This window comes from Dermacentor albipictus, chromosome 5 (assembly GCF_038994185.2).
Source record: "Dermacentor albipictus isolate Rhodes 1998 colony chromosome 5, USDA_Dalb.pri_finalv2, whole genome shotgun sequence".
In the NCBI taxonomy this organism is placed as follows: Eukaryota; Metazoa; Arthropoda; class Arachnida; order Ixodida; family Ixodidae; genus Dermacentor; species Dermacentor albipictus.
Genome location: NC_091825.1, coordinates 93462888 through 93488161, shown reverse-complemented (window position 1 = coordinate 93488161; position 25274 = coordinate 93462888). Strand labels below are relative to the sequence as shown.

Below are 25274 nucleotides of genomic sequence, written 5' to 3'. Positions count from 1 at the left end.
CAGTACATTCCTCTTGATGCAACTCAGGTGAACGGGCTCCACGGTAGCGTCAAACGTTCCGTCGGTGGTGGGGGAACAGGCGACTGAAACACACGTTGCGGATAACGGAGGCACAACGGTATCCCGGGATACACAAAGCACACTTTCACGATACGATGGGCCTTCCATAAACGCAGCAGAAAAGCTCGTACCTACAATGATTTCACCCGTTTTGCAGTCGACGGTGGCACCACACAGTTTCAAAAAATCAAGGCCCAGGATTACGTCATGCGTAGAATGAGGTAGAACAGTGAACTCCGCGTTAAAAATTTGACCACCCAAGGTTACGTCTACATTACACACGCCCACAGGATACAACAACTCCCCACTCACTCCGCGAAACGTATCGGCACGGTCCCAGCGAAACATCACCTTTCGTCCTAGGAGGCTTTTAAACGCCAGACTCATCACTGAAACGGTTGCTCCCGTGTCCACTAAGGCCATGGATGAAACCCCGTCCATTAATACAAACACCTTATTCTTAAACATACAAATGGTTGGAGGTATCTCTGTCGATATCGAAGATTGTCCAGCGACCTCACCTCCAACGGCCGCGCTGGCTAGTTTTCTGGAGGTGGCGACGGGTATCGACGCCGCGGAGAGGGCGACCGGCTTACACGAGGAGCGGGTGGTGGTGTCAAGCTGCGATCGGATGCTGGAGAACGGTTCCGTCGCGGCTCCGGGTGCTGGTGAGGCAAGCTTCCCAAATACGTGTGCGAGGGCGAATATGTTTCGCCCAGAGGACCGCGGTACCGCCTAGACATCGTCGATCGGTCGAACCTCGGTGGTTGGCGGCGATTGCAGTACCTGGCAATGTGACCCAAGTCACCACAGCTATAGCACACAGGTAAACGACGATCGATGAACTGCCCTTCGAAGCGCTCAGCCGTGGGGGGTCGTGTAGCAGAGCGGAGCGGCTGAGCCTGCTGCACAGGAGGAACGGTCGGTCTGCGTGCAAACCTGCTGGGGCGAGGGTGTTCTGCTGGTCGGTGTTCGGGCGTAAATGTGTCCTTACGTGACCATGGAGCACCTCTGTGGTTGACGTCTGTGACACATACCGCCGGTTGCCAGGAAGCGCAGGGTGCGGCAGGCGCCATGTGTTGCGGGTAATAAGCGTCAGGTTGTCGTATGACGTCGCGCGCAAGTTCCTGGTGCCGCAGCAGTTCTTCACGCACGATCTGCCGTATAGTGGACGAAAGATCGGCAGACGGGCTCTCATCGACGCTGGCAATGGTTGTCACATTCGCCAGGCGTCCAAACTTTGGCACAATGCGACGTGTTTTCAACGTCTCAAACGTACGGCAATGACGCACGACATCTGAGACGGAATCAACGTGTTCCCGACTTATGAGGAAATTGTATACATCCTCTGCAATTCCTTTGAGGAGATGTCCGACTCGGTCTTCCTCGGACATCTGCGGATTCACGATTTTGCACAGCTTGAGGATTTCCTCTATGTATATTGTGCATGTTTCTCCAGGAGCTTGAGCTCTTTGAGCAAGTGTTCTCTCGGCGCGTTTCTGCACACTAAGAAAAAAAAGAGTATCCCTTACTCTTTTCGAAGAGTCTGGACTCGTCACGTATACGACTCACTTTGTGGGAGACACCCGAACTCTCTTTTGGCAAAGAGTCCCGAGACTATCTGCTCAATACAAGGTGTTTGCGTGACTCCGCACACAATAGTCATGCATACTCTGTTGTAATAGTCACCTATACCCTCTCAAAAGGGTCACAAGACTAGTGCTGAGGGAGTCCGTTAACAATTCTAAATGAGTCCAACGACTCAAGATAAAGTGTCTCATGAACACTGCAAGAATGACTCACCGAACTATTCTAGATGAGTCTGATGACTCCAGCAGTGTGTCAAGTTACCCTTAGTGCGTGGTGCCGGCCTCTTGCAAATAAAGTAAGGTAACTAATCTATGTAAGTCGTTTCACTCTTGGATGGCAGTGTCGAGCCGCTTTTCAAAATGTGTCAACAACTCTTGCTGTAAGTACACACGACTACGGCTAGTTCTCAAGAAGACTACTATGAAAAGACAACATAGGATAACAAAGAATCCACAGTAAACTTGACAAAAAGCACATGGCAGGTTAGCAAGAAAAAGTTAATATTTCATCAATCTTTGTTATTGTCTTCTGGAAAATTCAAATGTATAAGTCAGCACAGAATCACTATGAAAGCAAGACAGTTCTCTTTACCATTAAACTGGAATCAATAGCCAACTAAGCAAAACAGTCTTAAATAAATATCCAATATGTAGCCTGCAGCTGCATATGCATGACACTGCAATGCCACTCAGAACCATAATGAGACCCCAAAATATTATGTAACTCATGTAGAAGGTTAATTCACCACCGCACAAGTCTCTTATAATATGTCAAAAGATTCATAAGTTCCACCTATTTCCCTGTTCTAAAAGACTTAACTTACGACTTAACATTCTAAGCAAGTAAGCTACACATAACAAATAAGAGAGGCTGCACTTATGTATAAAGGAGACCCATATAAGGAAGTGCAATAAAAACAATATTCCAACTTAGATTACATTACCTATGCATTATGCTATGCTTGCTGAAAACAACTGGTTGGCAATTGATAATCCAGTCTAATAGTAAAAACAGCTGTCTTACCATATGGTACTCTTGTTGGCACTTTTTCCCACACAATTTGTGCATGTTAGCGTGAGATGAAAATTGATCTGAAAAACACATTAAAAAGTTGTGCATCAATTTTATTCTGTCATACAACATGCAACAGTGTATAAAAATCTCATAACTGACAAAATTACAAAAATAAATACAGCAACACTTATACTGATCATTTATTTATGTTGAGAAACATACTTTTGCAAGACTAAGTAAAATAGCTGACACAGACAATTTCACAGGTCGAAATAACCGCTAATACAAAACTTTCCATAATGCAAACACGTTGACAAAATAAGTAGCACAGGCAGCTGTATTTTGTTACGGCAAAGATAGCGCATTAATGATGAGGACAAGAGAGGAAGCAGAACACATAAACAAACTATACCCAGCTGCATGCACGCAGCTGTAACAATACTCATAGTGCACAAAGATCCAAAAGAAACAAAGAGGAAGATGTGAGGAAGGCTTCTTTTACTCATCACAAGTCATCCTGTAAGAGCACATTATGCACTGGCTGTAATCTATCCTCAGGACATACATGAATAAGTTACTTTAGGTGCCACATCTATAAATCACTCATACAATGTTCTTGTGATTTTCCTTATTCCAATCTTTAGCTTAGCAAGCATGACTGAGTTACGTAAAGCCTCCCTACGGCTTGGCACATATACACAAAGAAGTGTTTCTATAAACACTGGAAGTCACGGACGGATGACTGACACATACCTCTTTTATTTGTTTTGTCTTTGTCATTATGATTACCTACCACAGTAGTCTTTTGTAGAGTGAAACACATCCAAATAACACACTGTGGGCAACCAAGTGTGAATACCTGTTCTCGATTTCTACCTTTCTCTGGTGTCCCGCTAAGGTAACAATGGTGCGAAGGATTGTCTTCCCAACGTATGCATTCCCATACAACAGGAGCAGATGATAAGCCACATTAATGGTGCATGAAATAAAGCATCTGTGCTTGACTTTCCACTGCCGTTCCAATCTGGAGTGACCTTTTTTTTTGCTTTGTATACACTAGTACAGGTGCTACGTAGTCCCCTTGGCACCCAGAGCAATTCTCACACCACAGCAGGATGTCAATTTTTTTTTAAATTCTAAGCAGAACTCTCGTTATGGGGGACAATTGCGAACTTATATTTTTGCTTTGTATCTTAATTATGTTGTTGACCTTTAAATTTAGCCACTTTACTACTTTTCTGCAGACAGGCCATTGCACCAATGCTAGGTTTTGAAAACACCAGAGCAGGGTAGAAAGCAAGAACAGATATTTATAATTTGGGTGCCCTCTCTGCATTGCATGGATATGTTTCAATGCACGATAAGACTACTTGGTAGCTAAACATATAAAAGTTAAGAGAATTAAGCTCAAAGCCTACCAAATTAGTAACTGGGAACTGGGAATTTCATATGTAAATTAAATTTCCTGATTCCCAGTGATGAAACAGTTTTGAGAATATGTGCGAAGGCAACCAAGTCACTCATGCTCACAAAGGAAACAAAATAAAAACAAGCAAGATTACAAGAACTTCGAACTTGCAACCCAAAGTAAGACACCTGACATGACTGATTTATGTATTTACTGAGCATAAATTACAGCTAGCGCATAATCTGCTTGAACAAGATGACAAACAATGAGTTACTGTTGCTTTCTCTCTGGGGCATTTGGCTCTTCTGAACACATGCACATTGTATGGCACAGCTGCGTGGATGTAGCTGGGCATAGTTATGAGTCAGCATCACTTTGTTATTATGGTCCTTCACTATTATTGTTATGATTTATATTTGGCAAGCAGCCTAACTATCGGGTTGATCAGCTGTATTTTAAACAAAACATACTGACAGATTTCCGTTTCTAGCTAACATAAGGAGGCGGGTACATCCTTTCAGATTTCAAGAAACAGCTGTGCAACAGAAAGTCTACAATGACCAGTACCTTTATTATTAAGTGCCATGTACTAGACCTTTCTGCAATGAATACCTCTATTACCAAAAATTGTAGTCTGAAAAACTAATTGGAAAATATTTACAAGTGACAGATACTAGAACTGCATTACAATTGCAAATTTTTTCGTAAACAATATCACAATAATTGAAGTTTTATTAATTTCAGCAAAATGGCTGACATCCTATTATTGAGGCTAGTCAGTGCTGAAGGTATTGTTAGTTTGTAGGAGTCCTCAGACTGACAGCTCTGAAATATTTATCGCCATACTTGGTGGAACATGCTTTGCTGTTGCAGATATTACTTAGCCACAAAACATTTTGTAAGCCTTATGGGACAATTCTGTGTGGAAGATAAACCTATCTGATCATGTCTTTTTGGGTTGTGTATCTCGGAACTGGTGCTAGTCTGAGTTCTTACAAACTAGACGTTATTGAGTACTGTAATTATAATGCCTGCCACTGCTATAAATTTCTGTTAGCGAAAATTGTCGCATTGTCATGAAGCAGATATGTTCAATTTTTAGCGGCAGTCACTGCTGAAACACTCAGTACAAAGCACAAAACAAAGATATGGAGTCAAAATGTAAATGTCGAACAAAGTTATAGTCAATTCCTCATTTCACAGAACTGTCTTTTTTTCTGTTAGTTTGCCAATACCAATTGCACATCCACAAACATTTTAGTATTGCACTTCTGGTAAATGCAGGAAATTTCAGTGTTTAACAGAAGCCCTTGGGAAGACAGCCCAGAGTCGCTTTAACAAAAAGACTTGCATTCAATCTGCGTTTCTATGTTGTAGGTCACTATAGCAAGGGGCATGTTTTGCTGATTGAATATTACTCGAAACAGTCTTATTATTCGTACTAGAGGCTTTGAAAGAGAGCAAATTGTAGAGTTCTTCATGCAGATTTCATATATGTCATTAGTATTTCTTTAGCTGCTTCTTGAGTTATGTCCCACACAATGGGAAAATACACTGATCTTTGCGGGCACTTTCTTGTGTACTAAATTTTCACAAAAAGCAGTGTGCTGTAGCTACCTCAGCTCTTCGTAGACTACAAAGTACCGATATCTATTCAAACAGCATGTAAAGTTACTAGAAGTATGCAAGATTAGTAGGCAGGCAGAGAGGCCTGCCTACTAATCTTGCATACTTCTCATGCTATTGTGAAAAAAAGCTATTGAATATACTTCAAAAACATTTTCTCACAATAGCATGAGAATAACCTTATGCACTTATAGTTGTCCTATACTAACGAAATTTGGCATACGTACTCTTCAAGATATGCAGAATGCTCATATCTAATTGAAATTGCAATCTCTAAAATTATTTAATGTGGCCTAATATATTCTTGCATAGTTCCAGTAATTGTACAAGCCGTTTGGATAGGTATCACCACTTTGCAGTATACGAATAGCTAAATAAGATACAGCATGAAGCTATTTCTGAAAACTTTATACACAGGAAAGTGCCCCCCAAAATATTTTGCCACTGTGTAGGACATAACTAAAAAACAGCAGCTACACAAAAATAAATGACAATTCAAATCTAATAAAACACTTTATGAATGACAGTATATTCAAATCTCTAGTACAAATATATAAAAAAGTTGTTTCGAGGAGTTAATAAGTGGGTGTCAGTGTATTCTACCAAAGTGTTAGAAAATGCCTTCAGGCATACCATGGGGAGCTTTATAAATAGCACACGCACGCATCTGCCTAAAAAGCCCCATGCCCTGCTTGAATTCATTAGTCATTTTTGCATTCTGTTGTATGTCACCATTTGCATCCCTTAACACAGAGTGCACAAAACCAAAAACAGCCTATTACCGTATTTACTCGCATAATGATTGCACTCGCGTAATGATCGCACCCCTAAATTTTGTCGTTTTAATTCGATTTTTTTTATTTCCCACGTAATGATTTCACCCCGAACTTGCCGCAGCGATGTGTCACGTGCCAAATCTAGCTAATAATGATCGCGCTTACCATCTGTCGACTGCTATGCGAACGACTCTTCAAGACAAACCAAGCAGTCTGCACGCAAAAAACTTTCTTAAGCAGATGCCCCATTTCATTGCTTTCATCACTTTCCGCACTTCTACGGCAAAAAAAAGCTACAACCAAACTTTCCTTTATTATGTGTAGGCTTTATAATGGTTGTGGTCAATAAAAACAACAAAAAAAGGCGTCTTTCGATTCTTCTCATCTGCACTTGTGGGCACGCAACAAATCGCGAGCGGCAATGATAGCAGCCACGTTTACACTGATAGGTTAGAAGTGTACCCTATTCATTCGCCGACGTTTGTAACGCAGCTAAGATATTCACCCACCCTTAGCGGAAACGTGCCACGTTAGGATAGTGGTGAAGACAAATGCCGCAGTTTCCGCAGCATGTGTTCCTATGTCACTGGCAGCTAAGTGCGCCCATCTGTTTCTGTCCCCTCAAAGTGGGCATGGCTATGTTATTGCCGCAAACTTGCAAATATTATTCATTACTAATATGGAAGAAACTGTTTGAATGCACTGTAATGTACTCACGAGAAGAAAAATGCATTCGGCGCGTTCGGCTTGCTCTGCCGGCCACCATTTTTTTTCGTGTCCTGCACTACATACAGCAGCAGCCGCCTATTTGTTGACCTGTTGTCATCCCGTAGTAAATGCCAGATAATATATTTTTTTTTTTTGCGGGAAAATTAACCAGTGTAATGACCGCACCCCTGAATTTGAGTCAATTTTTTTTGCAAAAAAAGTGTGATCATTATGCGAGTAAATAGGGTAACACACGGAATTTTTAGCCTGTAAAGGGGTTGTATACAAATGGGGCAGCCCACTCTAGTGTGACAATAAACAAATATTTGTACTCACAATATTGAAACCAGTCATAACATATATCCTCACAAATTTGGAAATGAATAACCAAAGAACCTTGCTGATTGTCTCATTAGTGTCCTAAACAAGATCTTTTGATGTTTATAATTTCTAGTTTAATTCACTTTCTCTAGTAAATGGACTTTGACCTAGACTACTCAGAGTAGGAGACTAACCCAGACCTGGAAGCCAATATTTAAATCTGAAATAAAGACATTCATCCCACGACCACGTCACTGCTATGTCATCAGAAGCGTGCATCCATGGACTGTAAAATAATTTTTACATGATCTGTACTGTTACTCTTGCACTAATAAATTAGGAAATGCACTTGCTATTTAAAGCACTGCTGTAAACCTTTGTGTTTGAGAAATGAAATACTCAAAAGTGTAACACAACCAATGTGTGCATATAACCTACGATGCCTTTGACATTCGTCAGTGTGACAAATGGGCACCGAGAAATGCAAAGGGCATCATAGCTTTCTTGTTTGAAACCTTGTGTGCGAGTATATTACTGGTATCTTTGCAGTGAAAGGAAGTCACATTATTATCAGACTTATGAGGGGAACTTATGTTTCTCTAGTTTAATATTTTCTTTTTTGTGCTCCTATATTCTTGACTTTTCCAAGAATAATGGGTGTTTGAAATAAGTACTCTATATTGCTCTTAAATTTTTCCTGCACAAGAGCTCACGTTAGGTTACATTTCTTGAACACTTTGCAGTGGTGTAGATAATCAAAAGAAAGAAAAAAATGCTGTAAGTTTGCATTTTAGCCTTCTGTATAACAAGTATGAATCTATCAATTACATACACAAGTACAAAAGAACTACGAAAAACTGGGCATAAAGACATACATTATAGTAATAGCAGGAATCGATGGTGAGAATTCTAATAGAAAGGAACCATTAAAAACTAGGCACTAAAGACACATATTAATTATAATAACACAAGTATTTGCTAAGAATTTGAAGAGACAAATAGAATGTCTCTTCAAATCACTCCACCCTAACATTCATCCATGGTTTGATGAGTGACCACAGTTGGTGATGCTGTTTGGATAAGTTGCAGCTGAGGTGCAGCTGTGAAATAGGCGGAACATGTAGAGAGGTCACCAAAGGTTGCACGCTGGTCGCACAGCAGGTTGCCTTGATCTCCGGACTCACTCGACACTCATGTGTTGAGCCTGGTTATACGCCGTTTGCAAGAGGCCTGGCCCGTGTGTGGTACGGCTTTGGTAAAATTTCGAGGCAACCTGAAAAACACAGATCGATATCTATAAGCACCACAATATTCTTCACCATAGGGCAAACCTGAAGTTTACCATGGGCACATAGCAGATAATGAAAACAGACACAAGCCACCAGACTTCAGGTATAAAGATGTGCAAAAGTGTAAATGAGTGTTAAGAGCTGTTTATAGGATGGAATGTTTCATTTTGTCTTTTGTAGATGAATAATAGTATCTTAACATAAAGTCAAGTGTACTTGGCCCTCCCTAAAAAAATTTAAATTATGGGGTTTTACTTGCTAAAACCACTTTCTTATCATGAGGCACGCCGTAGTGGAGGACTTCGGAAAGTTCGACCACCTGGGGTTCTTTAATGTGCACCTAAATCTAAGTACACGGGTGTTTTCGCATTTCGCCCCTCTCGAAATGCGGCCGCCGTGGCCGGGGTTCAATCCTGCGACCTCGTGCTCAGCAGCCCAACACCATAGCTACTGAGCAACCACGGAGGGCATGGCCCTCCCTATTTGTGTAAGTAGGCAATTCCATGCGAGCTGTACCGACCTGGCACACGACCACTTGAAATTTTTTTTGAAGAACTGGAGGCCCTTCAATATAGCGCAAATGTTAATTTCAAAAAATACTTAACTTAAAAAGTTTTTTTACTGGCGCAAGCACTAAGTGAGATTTTGTGTAATGCACCAATCTATGCATCATAAAAGGCATAGCAGAAAAATTGGTTCCTTCATTAAAGGGGCCAAATTTTTCGGGACTATAAAAAGAGGCCTTACACCAAAAATTGAACTGCTTATTAGCCACTGCTCAGTTTATTATGGGTCATTAAACATGGACAAAATGGCCAATTAACATTATTTTCATGAATCTGGCTTACAGTAAAAGCTGCAAATTTATGTAATCCACATATTTAGGAGTTGTGCTGCATGCAAAAACTGGTTTCAGGAACATAAATTATACAGCAGTGCACAGAGATGCGGATGAACTAGCAAAAAAAAGTCAGTTTTGGTGTGTTTATCGGCATACTTACTATTGAGGCAGTCCTAGTAAATTTATGCCCAATACCATGTATGAGTGTACACCGTATTCTTTTTAGATTGCTAAAGCTTTATCAAAGCAGTTTTTTGTTAAGCAAGAAAAAAAATGTACAAGTGGTCTCCTACTGGTTTCAAAATTTGCAGCGCGTTTCATCTAATCCACAGAGCCTTTTGGCGGCTAAGGCAAACTGCATGGACTTGAGCATTCCTGCACCGATAGCAGGGAGTCTAAACTGCTTTGAAGTTAACTCTTTCATTGCTGAGTGGCTACAAGCCACTTCACTCAAAAAGTTGCCACTTAATCACATGTATTTACATTAATCTTTCTGTTGGCTTCCAGCCTGCTTGGCATCATCACGAAGGCTGCCAACTCCCTAGTGGACGTAGTCAGGACATGGTGGTGGCAGGACGCAGCGGCAGGAGCCGCCAAAGGCTTCAAACTCCCTAGTGGACGTAGTCAGGACACAGTGGTGGTAGGATGCAGGGGCGGGAGCCACCAGAGTGTACCTGCAGCAAATTTGCACAAATGCTCTTAGTCCTACCATGTCACAATTTACAAGAAAAATTACGCAGTCTGTGGAACATGGATACCAATACAAATAAATGTAAACAGTTAGGTCCCACAACACAACTAGAACATTGACAAAGAAGAAATGGTACTTATGCTTATGAAAATCCAAGCAATGAAAAAAAGAGAATGTGCATCCGATTTGTGCACGGAAGCTCAGTGGAAACCTGAGCTCATACCATCAAGTGATCTGCTAGTCAATTGCAAGCCTCTTAAAATGTCATTGTATATTTTTTACACACACTATGTTAAGCTGCATTAAAACAAGTTCAGCATCTCTAAATATAAGTAATCACGAAGCAATTCAATTAATGAATTCCAGTGGTCGATAATGCAACGAAGTGCACGCTCTGATGAAGCTGGCCAAACTGGGTAGTGACAAGTAACAGCGTGGTTCTCTACATCTTGTTTTTCTGGCTTTCGCTGTAGCATTAAAATACACAAGAAATATCACATTCCTGACATTTAACCCTGCCAATTTTTATTCCATAATGCATAATACTTCAGCAAGAGCAATAATGCTGTCTTTTAATCATAAATAGTGATAGAACAAGAAATTTTACTGGAGCTAATGTTTTGACAAGAAAACTTATCTCCTTCTCTTTGTCGAAACATTGGCTCCAGCGATGCTCCTTGTTCTACGGCTCTTCATCATTTCAAGTCTCTGTCTTCCTGTGTACCTCTGTACTTTCAATGTTGTATCAATGAAATTGTAATAACGGAGAATTAGTAAATGTAGCTGATGAAGAACTTGGGCTTGTTGGTAGACAATGACAGAGTAACGGCGCAACATAGAGATACGGACAAAGGAGGCTCATGTGTGCCGTCTCCTCCAGCTATGTCTCTCCTTTGGACAATTACTCTATCTCGATGTAAAAGTATTACCCTTTGCACAATAATGCTGAAATGAATAAAGGCCAGGAAAGTGGACACAAAAATTACAACAAATAGCATCTTATGCTAATGAGATATGCGAAAGTCCCTGCTACGATCTGTCTCACCAATAACGTGCTGGATAAGATGGCGTCTTCTTCTGGATGTTGGCATTTCTTGAATACCTAAAATAAAGTACATTTCAAAATTACAAAAATACACAGAACAGCCGTAGCAGAGGAGATAACGCATTGTTTAGTAAAAGAAAGTAAACTAATCTCTGATGCAGTGCAGACGAAATTTCCTTTATTAAATTAGCAGAATAATACATCACACTTCATTTCATTTAATGCTGTGAGCGTTTCTTGGTACAACAAAGAAAGGTAATTCTGCATGAAAACAGTAAAATAATCATAGCCTTCTACTTTTACAAAATACGCGACAGCGACTAAGCCAACTACAGCAGTATATACTTAAAATTGTTATATGCACATTACAATAGCCAAGACAGGAGAAACTTGGGTTTATATGTAGCTCACCAAGAGGTACCACCTTGGAATCGATTCATTTCTGCTTGCCAAATATCTGCACTAACATAAGACTACAAATAAAAAGACCCTCGTTTTCATAAAATACCGGACTCAAAATAGAAAATCCAGTAGGAATACCACAAATTCTGTGCATAACACAGCCAGGTTTTGTGCGCCTAGTAGGATTTACTATATAAAGGTTGCAGCAAATTCATGCTTTTAAATATTTACCACCATGAAAATAAAGATTACATAAAAAATAATAACATTATACATCGGCTTAGATTGTCAGCTAACGTATTTTGTGTTTTCTACTTACAGCCAAATGCACATAAAATTTGTTCTGTTTCAGCGCTTTTAAAGCGCTGTGTCTGTTCGCTTGTGCATGCAGCCGCTTTACCGCTCTTAAGATATCTGTGCTGCCACATCGCCTGACACTGCCATACAGCGTTGTAGCGCTTTTATTATTCGCGGTAATATACCTAAAGCGCTAGTAAATCTTCAGAATACACAAGCTGTCTTTTCGACTACCTGTCTTCGCCAGCGAAAGTTACACTGGTACTAGTATTGTATCTACACTTCAAGTTACGCAGGACAGTACTTGATACTCTACGGATCTTTCGATGCGACAGGCCACTCGTCACCGGAGTCGTTAAGAACGGTGTTTCTCCTGGCAGTACAGCTTTGCAATAATTTCAGATGCTCTCCTGAGGCTTCCGTCTGCCAGTAGTATTTTCGCATACATACGCGCACGCATGCCCAAGAAACGTCTGTGAACTGCCAAGAGAAACGTGGCGCAAAATGTAGCCATACCGGAAGGACCGAGTCCGCGCCGTTTGTAAACTCGGAACAAAAGCTGATATGCTTACCTGAGACGTTAAGAGAAATATGGCACAGGTCACAGGTCCCCGCTGGTAGTGGTTCGTATGCATCTGGTCGTCTCTGTCCGTTGCGATCTCCCATATCACAATGAAAGATGCAGTGCAAACCGCAGCACTTCGGACGCTTCCGGCGAGCGCACTTGCTCGATGTCGGCAAAGACGAAATCGGCGAAACGCTGCTGCTGGCGGCGGTCCCCTCGTCGCAATCACACAGCACGGACAGAAGCTCCCACCGTAACTTGTCGCAACGCTTGGTTGCAGTCGTCCCTAGCGCAGCGATTTCAGAACCACTCAACGACAATGTATACTCGTGCGTGATGCAGCGCAACTTTAAAATGGCGTCATGCTATTGACGGCTTCGGCTTTGGATCATTTTGTAGCTGCACAACTGAGCAGAACAGTTGCGCTAGTTTCGGTTTTGTTTACTCGCGTTGAAATAAAAACTGTTTTGCTCACTGATAATTTTACGTCACTTAAGTAATGTTCACGAATGAAACAGCCATGAATTTAATACGCGTGTTGAAATACCCGCTACGTTCACTTGGCAGAAGCAAAATTTGCTCGTCCGAGCGTGGTTGCGTTTGAAATATCTATCGGTGGGCTGTCGGAGCATGCTCGAAGTGTGAAGACGCGGCGTAATTGTCCTTAATTTCCTTAGATATAACGGTGCGGCTGCCCTTGATTTCCGTCTAGTGCAGTTTGCTCTGATGTGAGGTAGAACTACAAAGCCGCCCATGTTGCTGAATGATCTAGTGCACCTGAAGCTGCCAGAACTCCGGCATTTCCTCCACAAGTTCTGGCGACTGTGTGCCGCGATCACCAAATGCGAGCGTAGTCATTTGGCGGAGATTTAGCAGCACATTTTCTAGAACTATCGTTCACCGCTCTCTCACGACATGGAGAAGCAGTGTGGTTGGTCCTTGGTAAAAATTTCTATTTATTGCGAATTTTGCGATAGCAATTATATGGACACAACCGTCAAAATATATCTGTCGGTGTTACCGTGAGCTTTCGTATAAAGTCAAGTGCGATAAGATCCTATCCCGCGCCGTTGGCTGTGCGCGTTAAAGGAAGTGTTCGAGGCTGAGCCGGGCTCGATGGGCGCCCCAAGTATCTATAGGAGGTCACGTGATAAAACGCGCGCAAGCCGGGAGAGGGATGCGGGATGCGCTAGTTTAGCGCGCTTCTCCTCCTCTAGCCGTTGCTCTAGCCCGGTCTTGCGCCACCCTCGCTCTGTCTTGGTGATAATTTCCGATGGACGCAAAGCTGGGGGGGAGGGGGGGGGGGCGCTCAGATAACGCAATTTTGCGGAGACGCTTTGACGGAAGAGGCAGCAGAAGCGTTCTGTCCGCTCTGTTCGCGCCCTTCGTCAAGCCAACGCTGTGACAGCGAGTGTTCGCCGTCATTGAGTGAGATCTGTTGTATGCACGTACGCGCGTGACCCAGTGCTTCCTAATTTAAGGAGTAAGCGAATGTTTACTGCAGTTTATTCAGCCGATGAAACAACGAACATTGGTTCCAGCAGTAGTTCGTGCAGTGGTTCAGGCAGCATTGGGGCGAAACTGCCGTATTTTTGTTTTTATATTTCTAGGGGGTTCCAAAGCAGTGTTGCGTACGTTAATATTTGTTTGTGGCCGCGGAACGCAACGCACAGTAGCCCAGTGGCTTTGGTGTTGCGCTGCTGAGCTCGAGGTGACGGGTCCAATCACAACCGCGGCAGTCGCATTCCAACGGGGGCAGAATGCGAAAACGCGCGTATACCGTGCATTCCGTACACGTTAAATAACCCGAGCTGCTGAAAATAAATCTGCAGCTTTCCATTACCGTGCGCCTCATAACAAGATATTGATTTTGGAACCTAAACCTTCGAAATTTAGTTTAAGTCGCGGGATTACATTTACAATCGACACTGTTGACTGCACCTACTGAACTTATCTCTTTGCTGTGCTCTCTTTAGTAGCCAATACTTTTTTTTAGATTTACTTATGGTCAGAACCAGTGTGACAAATCCAAGTCTTCCTCATCATAGGAATCCAGCTATGGCTTAAGCGTGTGAGGTATCAACAAACATGGTCAAGAAAAATCAATATATAGAGTTCGAAGTAATTGCAGAACATGACAAGGATGAAAGAATGATACACGGCGGCATTACAACCAGGACAGGAACCCGAGGGCCTGCCTAAAACAGAAGAGTTTATCTGGTATTTCTTCTCCTGCATTAAATCTTTCTCTCGCCAGACTCATCTCGAATATCAGAGGAATGGCGATCTTCCATGACTCTTAGCGTGCTATTGAGAGTCAAACGACCCATGCGGGAATGTTGACTCTTCTTTTTGACTCTACTCGCGCAAAAGTGGGTCTTCGGAAGAAAAAAGAGAGTCAAGTTGCTGTGACTCACTTTTTACTCTCTTTTTTCTTAGAGTGTGTTTGGCGTGGGTGTCGCCAAAACACTTCTTAATTTCCTCGACAAAGTGCTCCCACGTTGTTAGGGAGTCTTCGTGGTTTTCATACCACATCAGCGCTGTCTCACTCAGAAAGAGCGCGACATATTCAAGCTGAGTCACAGAATCCCAACAGTTGTAGCGGCTCACCCTTGTGTAGTGCATCAGCCACTCGTCAACGTCTTCGCCCACTTTTCCCGCGAACGAGCGTGGTTCCATGTAGTGCCGCAAAGGTCCAACTGGCGCTGACCTTTGAGAAGGTGAAACTAGAGCTGGCATTTGTCCACCTCCGTCCTGAGCCATAGGGAAGGTCGTTGGCAAAAGACCGGCAAGACGACGGCTCCGGCGAAGTTCTGGATGTTGCGACTCCGTGGTACGTCCTGTCGTACCCCGCACCTCCACCACTCTGTTGCGCCCACAAAAGGCGTTACTTTGAAGCCGGGTAGAGCTAGAAGCGATGGCCTTGATCAGCTGAGCGCCTGTCGAGATTCAGCCAGCCAGCCACACGTCGTCTTCCTCGTTCACCACTCTTCGGTGCCCCCGCACACTGTTTGTTGAGGCGTGAACCCACTATGCACCTAAGAGCGCCACATTCATGAACCCACTATGCACCTAGGAGCGTAACAATATGCAACCTTAATGTTCTTGTGATAAACTGTCTAAGATTTTGACACTCTGTGCAGCTGCGAACTTTAAAAAAATGTGCGTTTTTGCAAAAGCGCTCGAGTGGCTTCGTTTAACTGGAAGAACAAGGGGAACTGAAAGGCTCGTTTTTTTTGTTGTTAGTTACAACTGGTTACCACATGAAATAAACAATGGAGCTAGTGAAAATAGGGGATCTGGGGGCGGAATAAATTGTAATTTTTAATTGAAATGTAGAAATAAAGCCGGGCCCACATCTTTCACATTAGCTACCGCAGCATCCGTACCCCTGTCAACTTTCTTGGGTACGTGCGGATGTGTGCAATAGCGGCCCTGGGAGTGTTAACCAGCGCCCACGTGTGACGTTGTACGTGAACTGCGGAGTCTACAACCAGGTAAATAAACCATGTTTGAATGCCCGTTGAATTAAGGCTGTCAGGTCGAGGCCCGTACTGTGCGATGAACGTGATTAACAAGGGGATTCGTTCGAGGGATTTAATTCTTGAGATTCATTGTCGGTTTGCTTCGTAAAGTTGTAGCTCACATACAGCCGCAAGTTAAATAACCCCAGTTTTCAAAATTGACCCAGAGCCTTCCACTACAGCCTTGCTCATAGCTCCAGGGTTGTTTTCACGAATCAGTGAGTCGTTATGCCTTGTAATTAAATTATTGATTTACACTGAAATTCGCCAGACACTGCGTAATTAAAATTAATCCTCTACGCCAAATACAGATCACATATTGTTTCAATTTTGTTCAAAGCAGTACAAGCGCTCGCAAAAGTATGCGCAGACGATGCGCCTAATAAATAAAAAAAAAACTTACGTTGTTTAACATGCCAAAGCCACGATATGATTATAAGTCATACCTTGGTAAGGAATTCAGGATGGATTTTGGCCACCTGGAGTTCTTTATCGTGTACGCAGTGCATGGTACACGGACGTTTTTCTTTTCTTTTTTTCCCCTCATTTTCATTTCGCTCCCATCGATATGCGGCCGCTCTGGTCGGGATTTGATCCTGCGACCTCATGCTTAGAAGTGCAACGCCATGGTCACTGAAGCACCGCGGTGGGTATACAATTAATAGAGAGTTATAGCTCAGCGAGCAAGCGGGCCCAGCGGGCCAGCGTAGACGCCAGTGCGCATGTGCGGTACAACATGCGCAGTGGCGTCTGCGCTGGCCCCCCGGGCCCGCTGGCTCGCACAGGTATAGCTCTCTAATACCTCAGCGTCACCGGTAGCGATCAAGCCATTATTGTCCTTGTACACGCTCTGGCCAAGATGACAAACAAGACATCATAGCTTCCTCATTTCTCGCCCTCTTCGAACACTATCAAAGCTGTCGCGTTACAGCTTTGATGGAAACGCAGACATAATTTTTCTTGGCGCCCTTTGGTGAACCATGGCCGCATACATCATCATCATCATCATCATCATCATCATCATCATCATCATCATCATCACACAAAGACAGTGTGACCACGTGTGACCATATAGGAATCGTTGCTATGTGCCCAGCTGGGAATCGCCTGCCGTGCGCCTGCTCTGCCACGCCATATGGTAACCGCGTTTCTTGTCGCGCAGGCATCTGAGCAGCAGGCCAAGAACGCCAGCCCTCGGTCGCGCAGACGCAAGCCGCGAGGGGGATACTTGTTATCCCCCAAGAGAAGCGTGAGTGGATCCTTTTAGTCTTTAGGTAAATTTACGAATCGAACGGAATAGGAATGTTTGACAAGAACGACCTTAGAATATCGCATACCACCGAGTTTGTCTTGTTTTGTTTTCTTTTTTAAAGAAAGTGAGATATGCCGCCCATTACATCATACATTACATTACATTATAGATTACAAAGCGCCCTCGATTCTTACGCGCACCTGAGTTTTTACGGCCAGGAATGGGAAAAAAAATGCAGTGTCTTCGCTCGCAACGCGCCCCTCACTTTTCGTACATTAAGAAATTGATTCACTACCGATGATTGTTCACTTGCTAGATTTTTTTCATATTAAGCCAGATAGCCATGACGATTTGTTGCTAAAAAGGCTGATAAATGATAGCTCGTCCCTATTGCAGATCGTTCATTACAAACGCAATTGTTTACTCGAATCTAACGCGCATGTAGATTTCGTGAGTAAACTTTCCAGGAACAAATTGTGCGTCGGAATTGTGTAAATATTAGTTTGTATGGAGAGTCCTTTGGATAAGAGAGGGCGTGTTTATATCCTGCGATACATGCATGTAATGCCCGTGACAACTTCACGTTTGATCAATTCTGGATATTGTAAATCGTAAACAGCTACTTTTGCTTACATGATCGGCCATGACATTGAAATTGCTGAAGCAACGGAAAGCATTGCACCGGATGTGTATGTTGAGTGAGATAAGAGCTGCACTATAGGCATCGCAGGCAGTTTCAATTGGAGGCAAACTTGGCAAGTGCGCCTCGAATGATAACTTGTTTTGTCTAAATCGAGACAGCGCGAATTCGTAGGCTGCATGAAAGAGAGACATTCTTATTGAATGATGGGAAGTTATTCGGCATATATCTGGCGATAACTCAGGAAATGGTTGTTGTGGAATGACGAGTCACTACTGATGCATGTCGCTATAAAAACGCGCGAGATAGTGTCGAGCAGCCTATATTGGCATTTGTGGGTGTTTGTATATATATATATATATATATATATATATATCTATAGCTTTCTCGTGGCCTTCGCTCATCTGCTGCGCGCGCTGTAAGCTGCTATTTCGGTGTAACTTTTTTTTTCTTGGTGCTGCCACTGGTACCTAAGAACCGCAATATAAACATTAGGAAGCCTCCATTTGTATCAGTCTTTCTTTGCCGAGACTCCTATGAAACGTGCTATCCCGTATATGCCATTAAATGGTCCCTTTCCCACGTCATCCTCTGAGAACAAATGGGTAGCCGTCGCAACTGATTACGCCACCCGATACGCTATCACGCGGGCTCTACCTACCAGTTGCGCCACTGACGTCGCGGACTTTCTCTTGCGTGACATTATCTTAGTGCATGGCGCCCCGCGACAGCTGCTTACTGACCGCGGTCGTAACTTCCTCTCGAAAGTTATCGCCGACATTGTGCGTTCCTGCTCTATTCAACACAAGCTGACTACCTCATACCATCCTCAAACCAATGGCCTGACAGAGCGCTTAAACCGTACCCTTACCGACATGCTGTCCAAGTACGGTTCGAAGGACCACCATGACTGGGACGTTGCCCTTCCTTACGTCACCTTTGCTTACAATTCTTCCCGGCACGACACCGCCGGATTTTCTCCATTTTATCTACTCTACGGTCGCGAACCGACCTTGCCCCTTGACACGGTACTTCCTCCTGCTGCGACCTCAACAACCGAGTATGCGCGCGACGCCATCGCCCTCGCCGATCATGCACGCCAGCTTGCCCGTGCTCGACTGACGGACTCGCAAACCACGCAGCAGCGTCAGTACAACGCCCGCCACCGTGACGTACAGTTTTCGCCTGGTGCACTCGTGCTCCTGTGGTCGCCCTGTCGTCACGTTGGACTTTCCGAAAAGCTCCTTTCGCGATACACAGGGCCCTACCGCGTGCTTCGCCAGGTGACGCCTGTGACTTATGAAATTGCTCCTGTGAGCTCAACCTCGTCATCTACTCTGGCGTCCAGTGATGTCGTGCACGTCAGTAGGCTCAAGAGCTACTACACTGCTTCCGAGTCCAGCCTTTAGTCGCTCCGGGCCGGCGCTTTTGCCGCCGGGGGTAATGCTACGGGGTCGTATTCCCACTGACGAAGAGCCGCGCAGGAAGAAGACGAAGACGACGATTGGAAGCTAGCGCAGGCTGTTGCCTCTTGGTCAACTGCGGCGTATTGCCTTGTAAATATACTTGTAAATAGCTTTTCGTCAGTGTCTTCCTACGTAACAATATATTCGTCAATCGTGAGTAGTCAACTTTTTGACCGAATACGGATCGAATAACCAACACTAGTCGATTCGTGACCTGAATCTCGAAGTGCAGACCCCTGACTATGAGTAGCCATGGGCGCTGGTTCCTAGGGTACAGAGACAGTTCGTGATAACTGGCACTGTGCTGCGTAAGTTACCTATTCCAATGTCATAGGACAGCGAGGTTCGCGCAAGACAAACTTCAGATGAAACTATAGGCTGTGATTGAAGATGCTGGTATGCACTACTGCGCTACATGCACACGTTTAGAGCAATGAGTTTAACAAGAATAGTGAAGGGTTAATCCAAAATGCAGTAGGTTCGGCCTCAAGTTCAGGGTTGGCGTTGCTCCGACGTGATCTTGTTGGTAGAGAGAGAGAGAGCAAAGGATAAATGAAAGGTAGGGAGGTTAACCAGGACTGAGCCCGATTGGCTGCCCTACACTGGGGAAAGGGAAAGGGGAACGGAAAGATTAAAAGAAGAGAAAGACCACTGGGGGTATCAGTCCGTCACTCAGTCCGGATCACAGACGCTGACTCAATTCGGTAGCTTTCAAATATCGCTGCAGCGCTTTTGTGGCTTTTTGTAGCTGCGATATGCGAGGTCATGGTCCCAAGATCTTGTTCAAGGTGAACGGCTTTCCATCTAGCTGATTGAGAGCTGTGCAGAGGTCTAGCCTTTCATTTTGAAAAGATGGGCAGTAGCACAGTAGGTGTTCTATGGTTTCGTCGACACCGCAGGCACTGCACTCGGCGCTATCAGCTATTCCAATAAAAAATGTATATGCATTGGTGAATGTGACGCCCAAACGTTTTTTTTTTTCACAGCACTGTTTCCTCAATACGCGGAAGACCTGCTAACAGCCGCAGTTGCATAGAGGGATTGAGGGAATGCAATCGATGTTGAGTGAATTCAGGTGTGTGCCACTTCTCCAATGTCAAAGAGTGCGCTAACTTGCCTAAGTGTTGGGCTGCGTCGTTCCGCGATAAAGGTATAGAAACAAGGGTTGCTCCTTCGTGTGCTTTCTTAGCAGCTTCGTCAGCGAGGTCGTCGCCGGAGATACCGCAATGACCAGGCAGCCACTGAAACACGACGTCGCGTCCTTTCGCGATTATGTGATGGTGAATTTCTCGTATCTCCGACACGAGTTGTTCACATGACCCGCGACGAAGAGATGACAGAAGATATTGTAAGGCCGCCTTCGAATCGCAGAATATTGCCCGCCGATTAGCCGGATCTGGTTGGTAAATCATTACAGTACAGTATTAGGTACTAAGTATAGCCCAGCCTTTTCGTTTAATGGGTATAACTGGCTTCAACACTAGTCGTGATAGCGATCTCGAGGTAAAGGAGTTAATTAACAGCGTCGTCAACATAAACTGCGCTCGCTATCGCACAGGGGGAGGGGGATATTCTGGCACCCTGTATTCAACCAGGGGTGGCATTCTCGGGCGATCACTTTCGGAGGTAGTTTCACTTTCGCTAGATTTCGCGTGACTCGGTACCGGACGCGCCCGTGTACAAGCCAGCAGCGTTTCCGGCGCTGTGCGAAGCTCGCTATCTTCGCAGGAAAGGTGGCGAGCATGAGTCCCGAGGCTCGCGGAATCTCGCGAAGGTGAACCATCTCCGAATGTGGTCGCCCGACAGTACCGCCCCAAGATGCCCAGCTTTGCTGCTTACCCTTCCCTTACTCCCCTCCACCCCCTCCCCAATCTCCTCAAACATGAATGAATAATTCCGCGAAATTGAATGAGTGTCAGTTAGGGAGTCCCAGGGGTGGGACTCCTGCGCCAATAACGCCATTTTGATACAAACGCGACTTCTTGCGCCAAACTGCGCCAAACGCAGATAATTGACCGAAATTGAGCCACGCTGCGCCAGAACGGCTTCGGCATGTGAGCTCCGGCAGGTGCCGCAAACAGCGAGTGGATTCGTTCTCCGAAAAAAAGAGTGCAGCCTTTCACATTCCGCACAACGCGCGACCGGCGCCTCCCACACAGTTTCTCGTAATTTTCGCGATTATAGCGCTGGTATTTTCGGCGCCTCCGGCAATCGGCCTGCACGCGCGCAGCCAGTCCCGGCTGTCGTCGCTGCTGTCGAAACAGCCAGGGTGGCTGTATTTAGAGTGTATTAGAACACGGTTGGGGAGTGGGCCGTGCGGCGCGGTGCTCCCTAGTTGAGGCGCAAATCAACGAAAAGTAGGCTGAGGGCCTTCGAACGAACTGATATTGGGGAGGCGCGCGCGGCAAGGGGCTCAGCGGGCGGGCGTCTCTGTCGCGATGGCCCGTATAACGTATTTATAAAACTAATCCAATCTGTCTTCAAGCCCGTATGGGCGAAGCTTGAGCCATTTTTACGTATCACGAAGTGATAATGGTGAATTTGGAATAAAAACAGCTTGGAATAGTTTTACGTTATACCAGAGAGTTAAGCATTAGGTGCTGCTGAATTGCCCTGGTCTATTATGTAAAAATGATTTTCAAAAAAGAAGTCCTAGTTTCGCCCGAAAGGCGAAGCATTGATTGCGATAGCAGTTTAGCAGACAGCTATTCAAACGAAGGGTAGTAGATTTAGCGGTCGTATAAACTTGTAATCATTCGCTTACTAACTAAATTAGCAAGCATGATGCCACAAGCGCACGAGCAAAACTGAGCACATATCACTCGATCACCACCCGCGCTCGCTGTCAAAACGCTGGAGTGAGGAAGTGCGGCAGCCGCAGCGGGAGAATTGACTTTCGTGCTGCCTCTCGCTTCAACTCGAACTAAACGGCGAAAACAGCGCATACGCAGCTATTAGCACTTGGCGCGTGCACTCTGTCCCCATCGCAGATCGCTTTCAAGACAGGACCCGTGCGGCCTCGCCATACGCAGCAGCCACCGGAGTAGAGCGCCCCCCCCCCATCCCCTCCCCCCCACCCCCCGCTGCCTTGAGCGCGACGGGAGACGGTGCGCTTTCTCCTCGCTTTCATCCCTCGCGCGCGCGAGATTGAGTCGCCATCATCAGATCATCCTCGTATGCCTTCACTTGCACAGGCATCATACGGCGCGCGGTGACGATGTTATCAACTTTGGACTTTATATGGCACATCACGGCGACACCGACGCCGCCGGCATAAATGCGCCTGGAGTGTCCATATGATTGCTATCGCAATAATAAACCGCAGTAGTTCATAACTCTGACTGAAGTGCATTTGCTGAAGCGCATTTCCAGGCAATTCACCCACACTGTCGACACATTAAAGAAAAATCTGTTTATGAAATGTTTCTTGGGCGACTTTTCGAAATTTCGGACTCACTATTGCAGAATGCATGTTTTTGTTATTGCTATCACTAAATTAAAAGCTACAGGCAATATTGCCAAAATTTGCATGCACTAGACGGTTTCAGCATCAGGAGTAATCTGCTTCAAAATTCAGCTTACAACGTTGCTTACGACTGCTACAGTACTGCAACCTTGTTGGTTATTCTTTTTCGTCGTGGTTTCGAAGTGCGCCGCCATATTCTATATTCCATTATTCCACCAAAATTCCGATTGCCCTGCTCCAAACTGCTTCAATGTGCAATTTTGTGTGCTCCAAGCTGCTCCAAAATGCAATTTTGTCTGCTCCGAAGTGGTCCAAAAGGCAATTAGACTTGCTTCACAAAGTGCTCCAAAATGACTTTCGGCAGTCCCACCACTGTCTCCGTGTAGACAATTAGGCTGTTTACAGAGATTGGCAAGTTTCTGGTTTCGGGCAAGAAAGACAACGGCTAGCCACAGTAGTGTGGCAAAGCAGAAGCTCAGAGATGTTCAACAGGTTTCCTGTATATACAGCTAATCATCTACAAATGAATTTCTCCGTATATTACAGGAAAAATAATAAATGTTCGTGCTTGACTCAATAAACGCACTTCTCTCACTTGAAAACTTTTTTTTAGCGTAGTATTCGATGATAGGACACGTGACCGGAATTTTCTTGGGGTCTCAGGCTCACTGCTATACTAAAGCGAGCGCAAAACCGTCTATAAAGTTTGAGTAAACCTGATCACCATGTGTGGTTTTGGTGAATCTGGGTCCAAGTGAGCCGAACTAGATACGCCATTGGTGAGTTGCGCGTCTGAGGAAAATCCTAAGCTAGATATATTTCACGAGTGAGCGAGACTAAGTTATACGTATCTTGACCACCTGTGGCGCCAGCATAAGTCGGCGTATGGCAAGTCGGTCGCTGCAGTAAGCTCTGCAGTAAGTATCGCGAGCACCAATTATCGTTGCCTGCATAAATGCGTTTCCACCGTAGCCTGGTCGAAACGTTAGTTAAAACTGCATTTCGAACGTGCGCGCGTTTATTGCACTGCTGTGTAGTGCACCAAGCCCTTTATTCACCTTTGAAAACAAACAAAGCTTCAGCTTGTTCAACGTCATTTATATCTATAAAATTTCTTTCAATGCTAAGTAAACACTTTCTATGGTCCCGCAAAAGATGTCGAGCGTGCATTTATTGTTTGTTTTCATCTTGCGCTAATCAGTGTGATGGACTGTTAATTTTGTTCCGAGCGCCAGGTATGGTGTCCGCTATAAATAGCCATGTTATGACTGTAATCCCCCCTCACCCCCCCTCCATGCCGCGTCATGTTTATCTGCTGTATTAGCCGATCTCTGTTATTCCCCTTCCCTCCTCTTCCCGCACTAATTCTGCTGGGGCCTGCAGGTATATATTAATAAAAAGATAAAGGTAAAGGTCAAATGATCCGGTGCAATATGGAAGTCAAGCATACAACGTTGATAATCATACATTAAGGAAATGACAGAAAAGCAGAGATTAAATTTTGTGTAGACTCTTTCATTGTTTACAAACATAGGCCCTGGACGGCTTCCGGTTTTGCTCACCGACGTAGTCCGCTAAATCTAGCGAGCAAGAAAAGCATTGACGGCTATATCGAGTAGCAGGAGTGCGTTGAAATGTAAGCTCGCAGATTTTCAACACTTTTCCTCTGTACATAACGAAAATTTTACAAGTCAAGGTTGGCGTAAGTTATACGCCAACCTTGAAGTTATACTTCTCCTCTTGTCCTTTGTGTTTTTGACTGGTTTTTTCGTTCAAGTATGTACCAACTGGCCCAGATTTCAACCCTTCTATACGAGAAACTTTGTGTATTAATTTTAAGGCATAATGCGAATGCATTTTTTCTCAAAACTTAAAAATAGCCTTTTCGCACAGTGGAGGAACTTAAAAACACGCTTTGTGTTCCGGCGCAGCTGCATGCTGGTAAGGCCCGTGACTGGAAGTTTCCTGGGGCCGCTCTCTGGCTTCTGCATGTAGATTTGGTGGGACAGCTATAGACGCCAGAATAGTGTTATGCAAGGAAAGAACGCTCCTGGAGCGTACACGAACCGCCAGCATTGCAGGCAATAAATAAACGTACACCAACGTGCATGACTCCTTCCTCGTCGATGCCTCCGGCATCCGACGTGGTGTCAGATATCCGCGTTGGCTGGGAATGCGGTGAGCGAACCCGAAGCCGGCGTTGGCGCACTGCTCGCCGAGAGCAACACGTTGTGTCTGAGCTCCACGCCAACCGCGCCGCACATTTATTTCTCCGATACGATTGAACGGCTTG

At 44.6% G+C, this 25274-nt stretch overlaps 1 protein-coding gene and 2 long non-coding RNA genes across 5 annotated transcripts in view; 1 reads left to right on the top strand and 2 right to left on the bottom strand.

Moving 5' to 3' along the window:
- LOC135897069 (neprilysin-1-like) overlaps positions 1 to 25274 on the top strand; it is a 53781-nt gene that overhangs the window by 12486 nt on the left and 16021 nt on the right. For 2 of the 3 annotated variants that reach the window (XM_065425651.1, XM_065425649.1), the window contains exon 2: positions 17320 to 17406. The exons of the other annotated variant lie outside the window; for it this stretch is intronic. In XM_065425651.1, the coding sequence (XP_065281723.1) occupies positions 17320 to 17406 (87 nt within the window). The remainder of the gene's footprint in view (positions 1 to 17319; positions 17407 to 25274) is intronic. 3 annotated transcript variants of the gene reach the window in all.
- LOC135897070 (uncharacterized) overlaps positions 1 to 25274 on the bottom strand; it is a 53363-nt gene that overhangs the window by 24243 nt on the left and 3846 nt on the right. The gene's annotated exons all lie outside the window — the stretch shown is intronic.
- On the bottom strand, positions 2754 to 13009 carry LOC135897085 (uncharacterized). Its single transcript, XR_010562901.2, has 4 exons — positions 12641 to 13009; positions 11370 to 11426; positions 10117 to 10307; positions 2754 to 8776 (listed from the first exon to the last, which is right to left on the bottom strand). It is a non-coding gene; the product is annotated as an uncharacterized lncRNA (long non-coding RNA).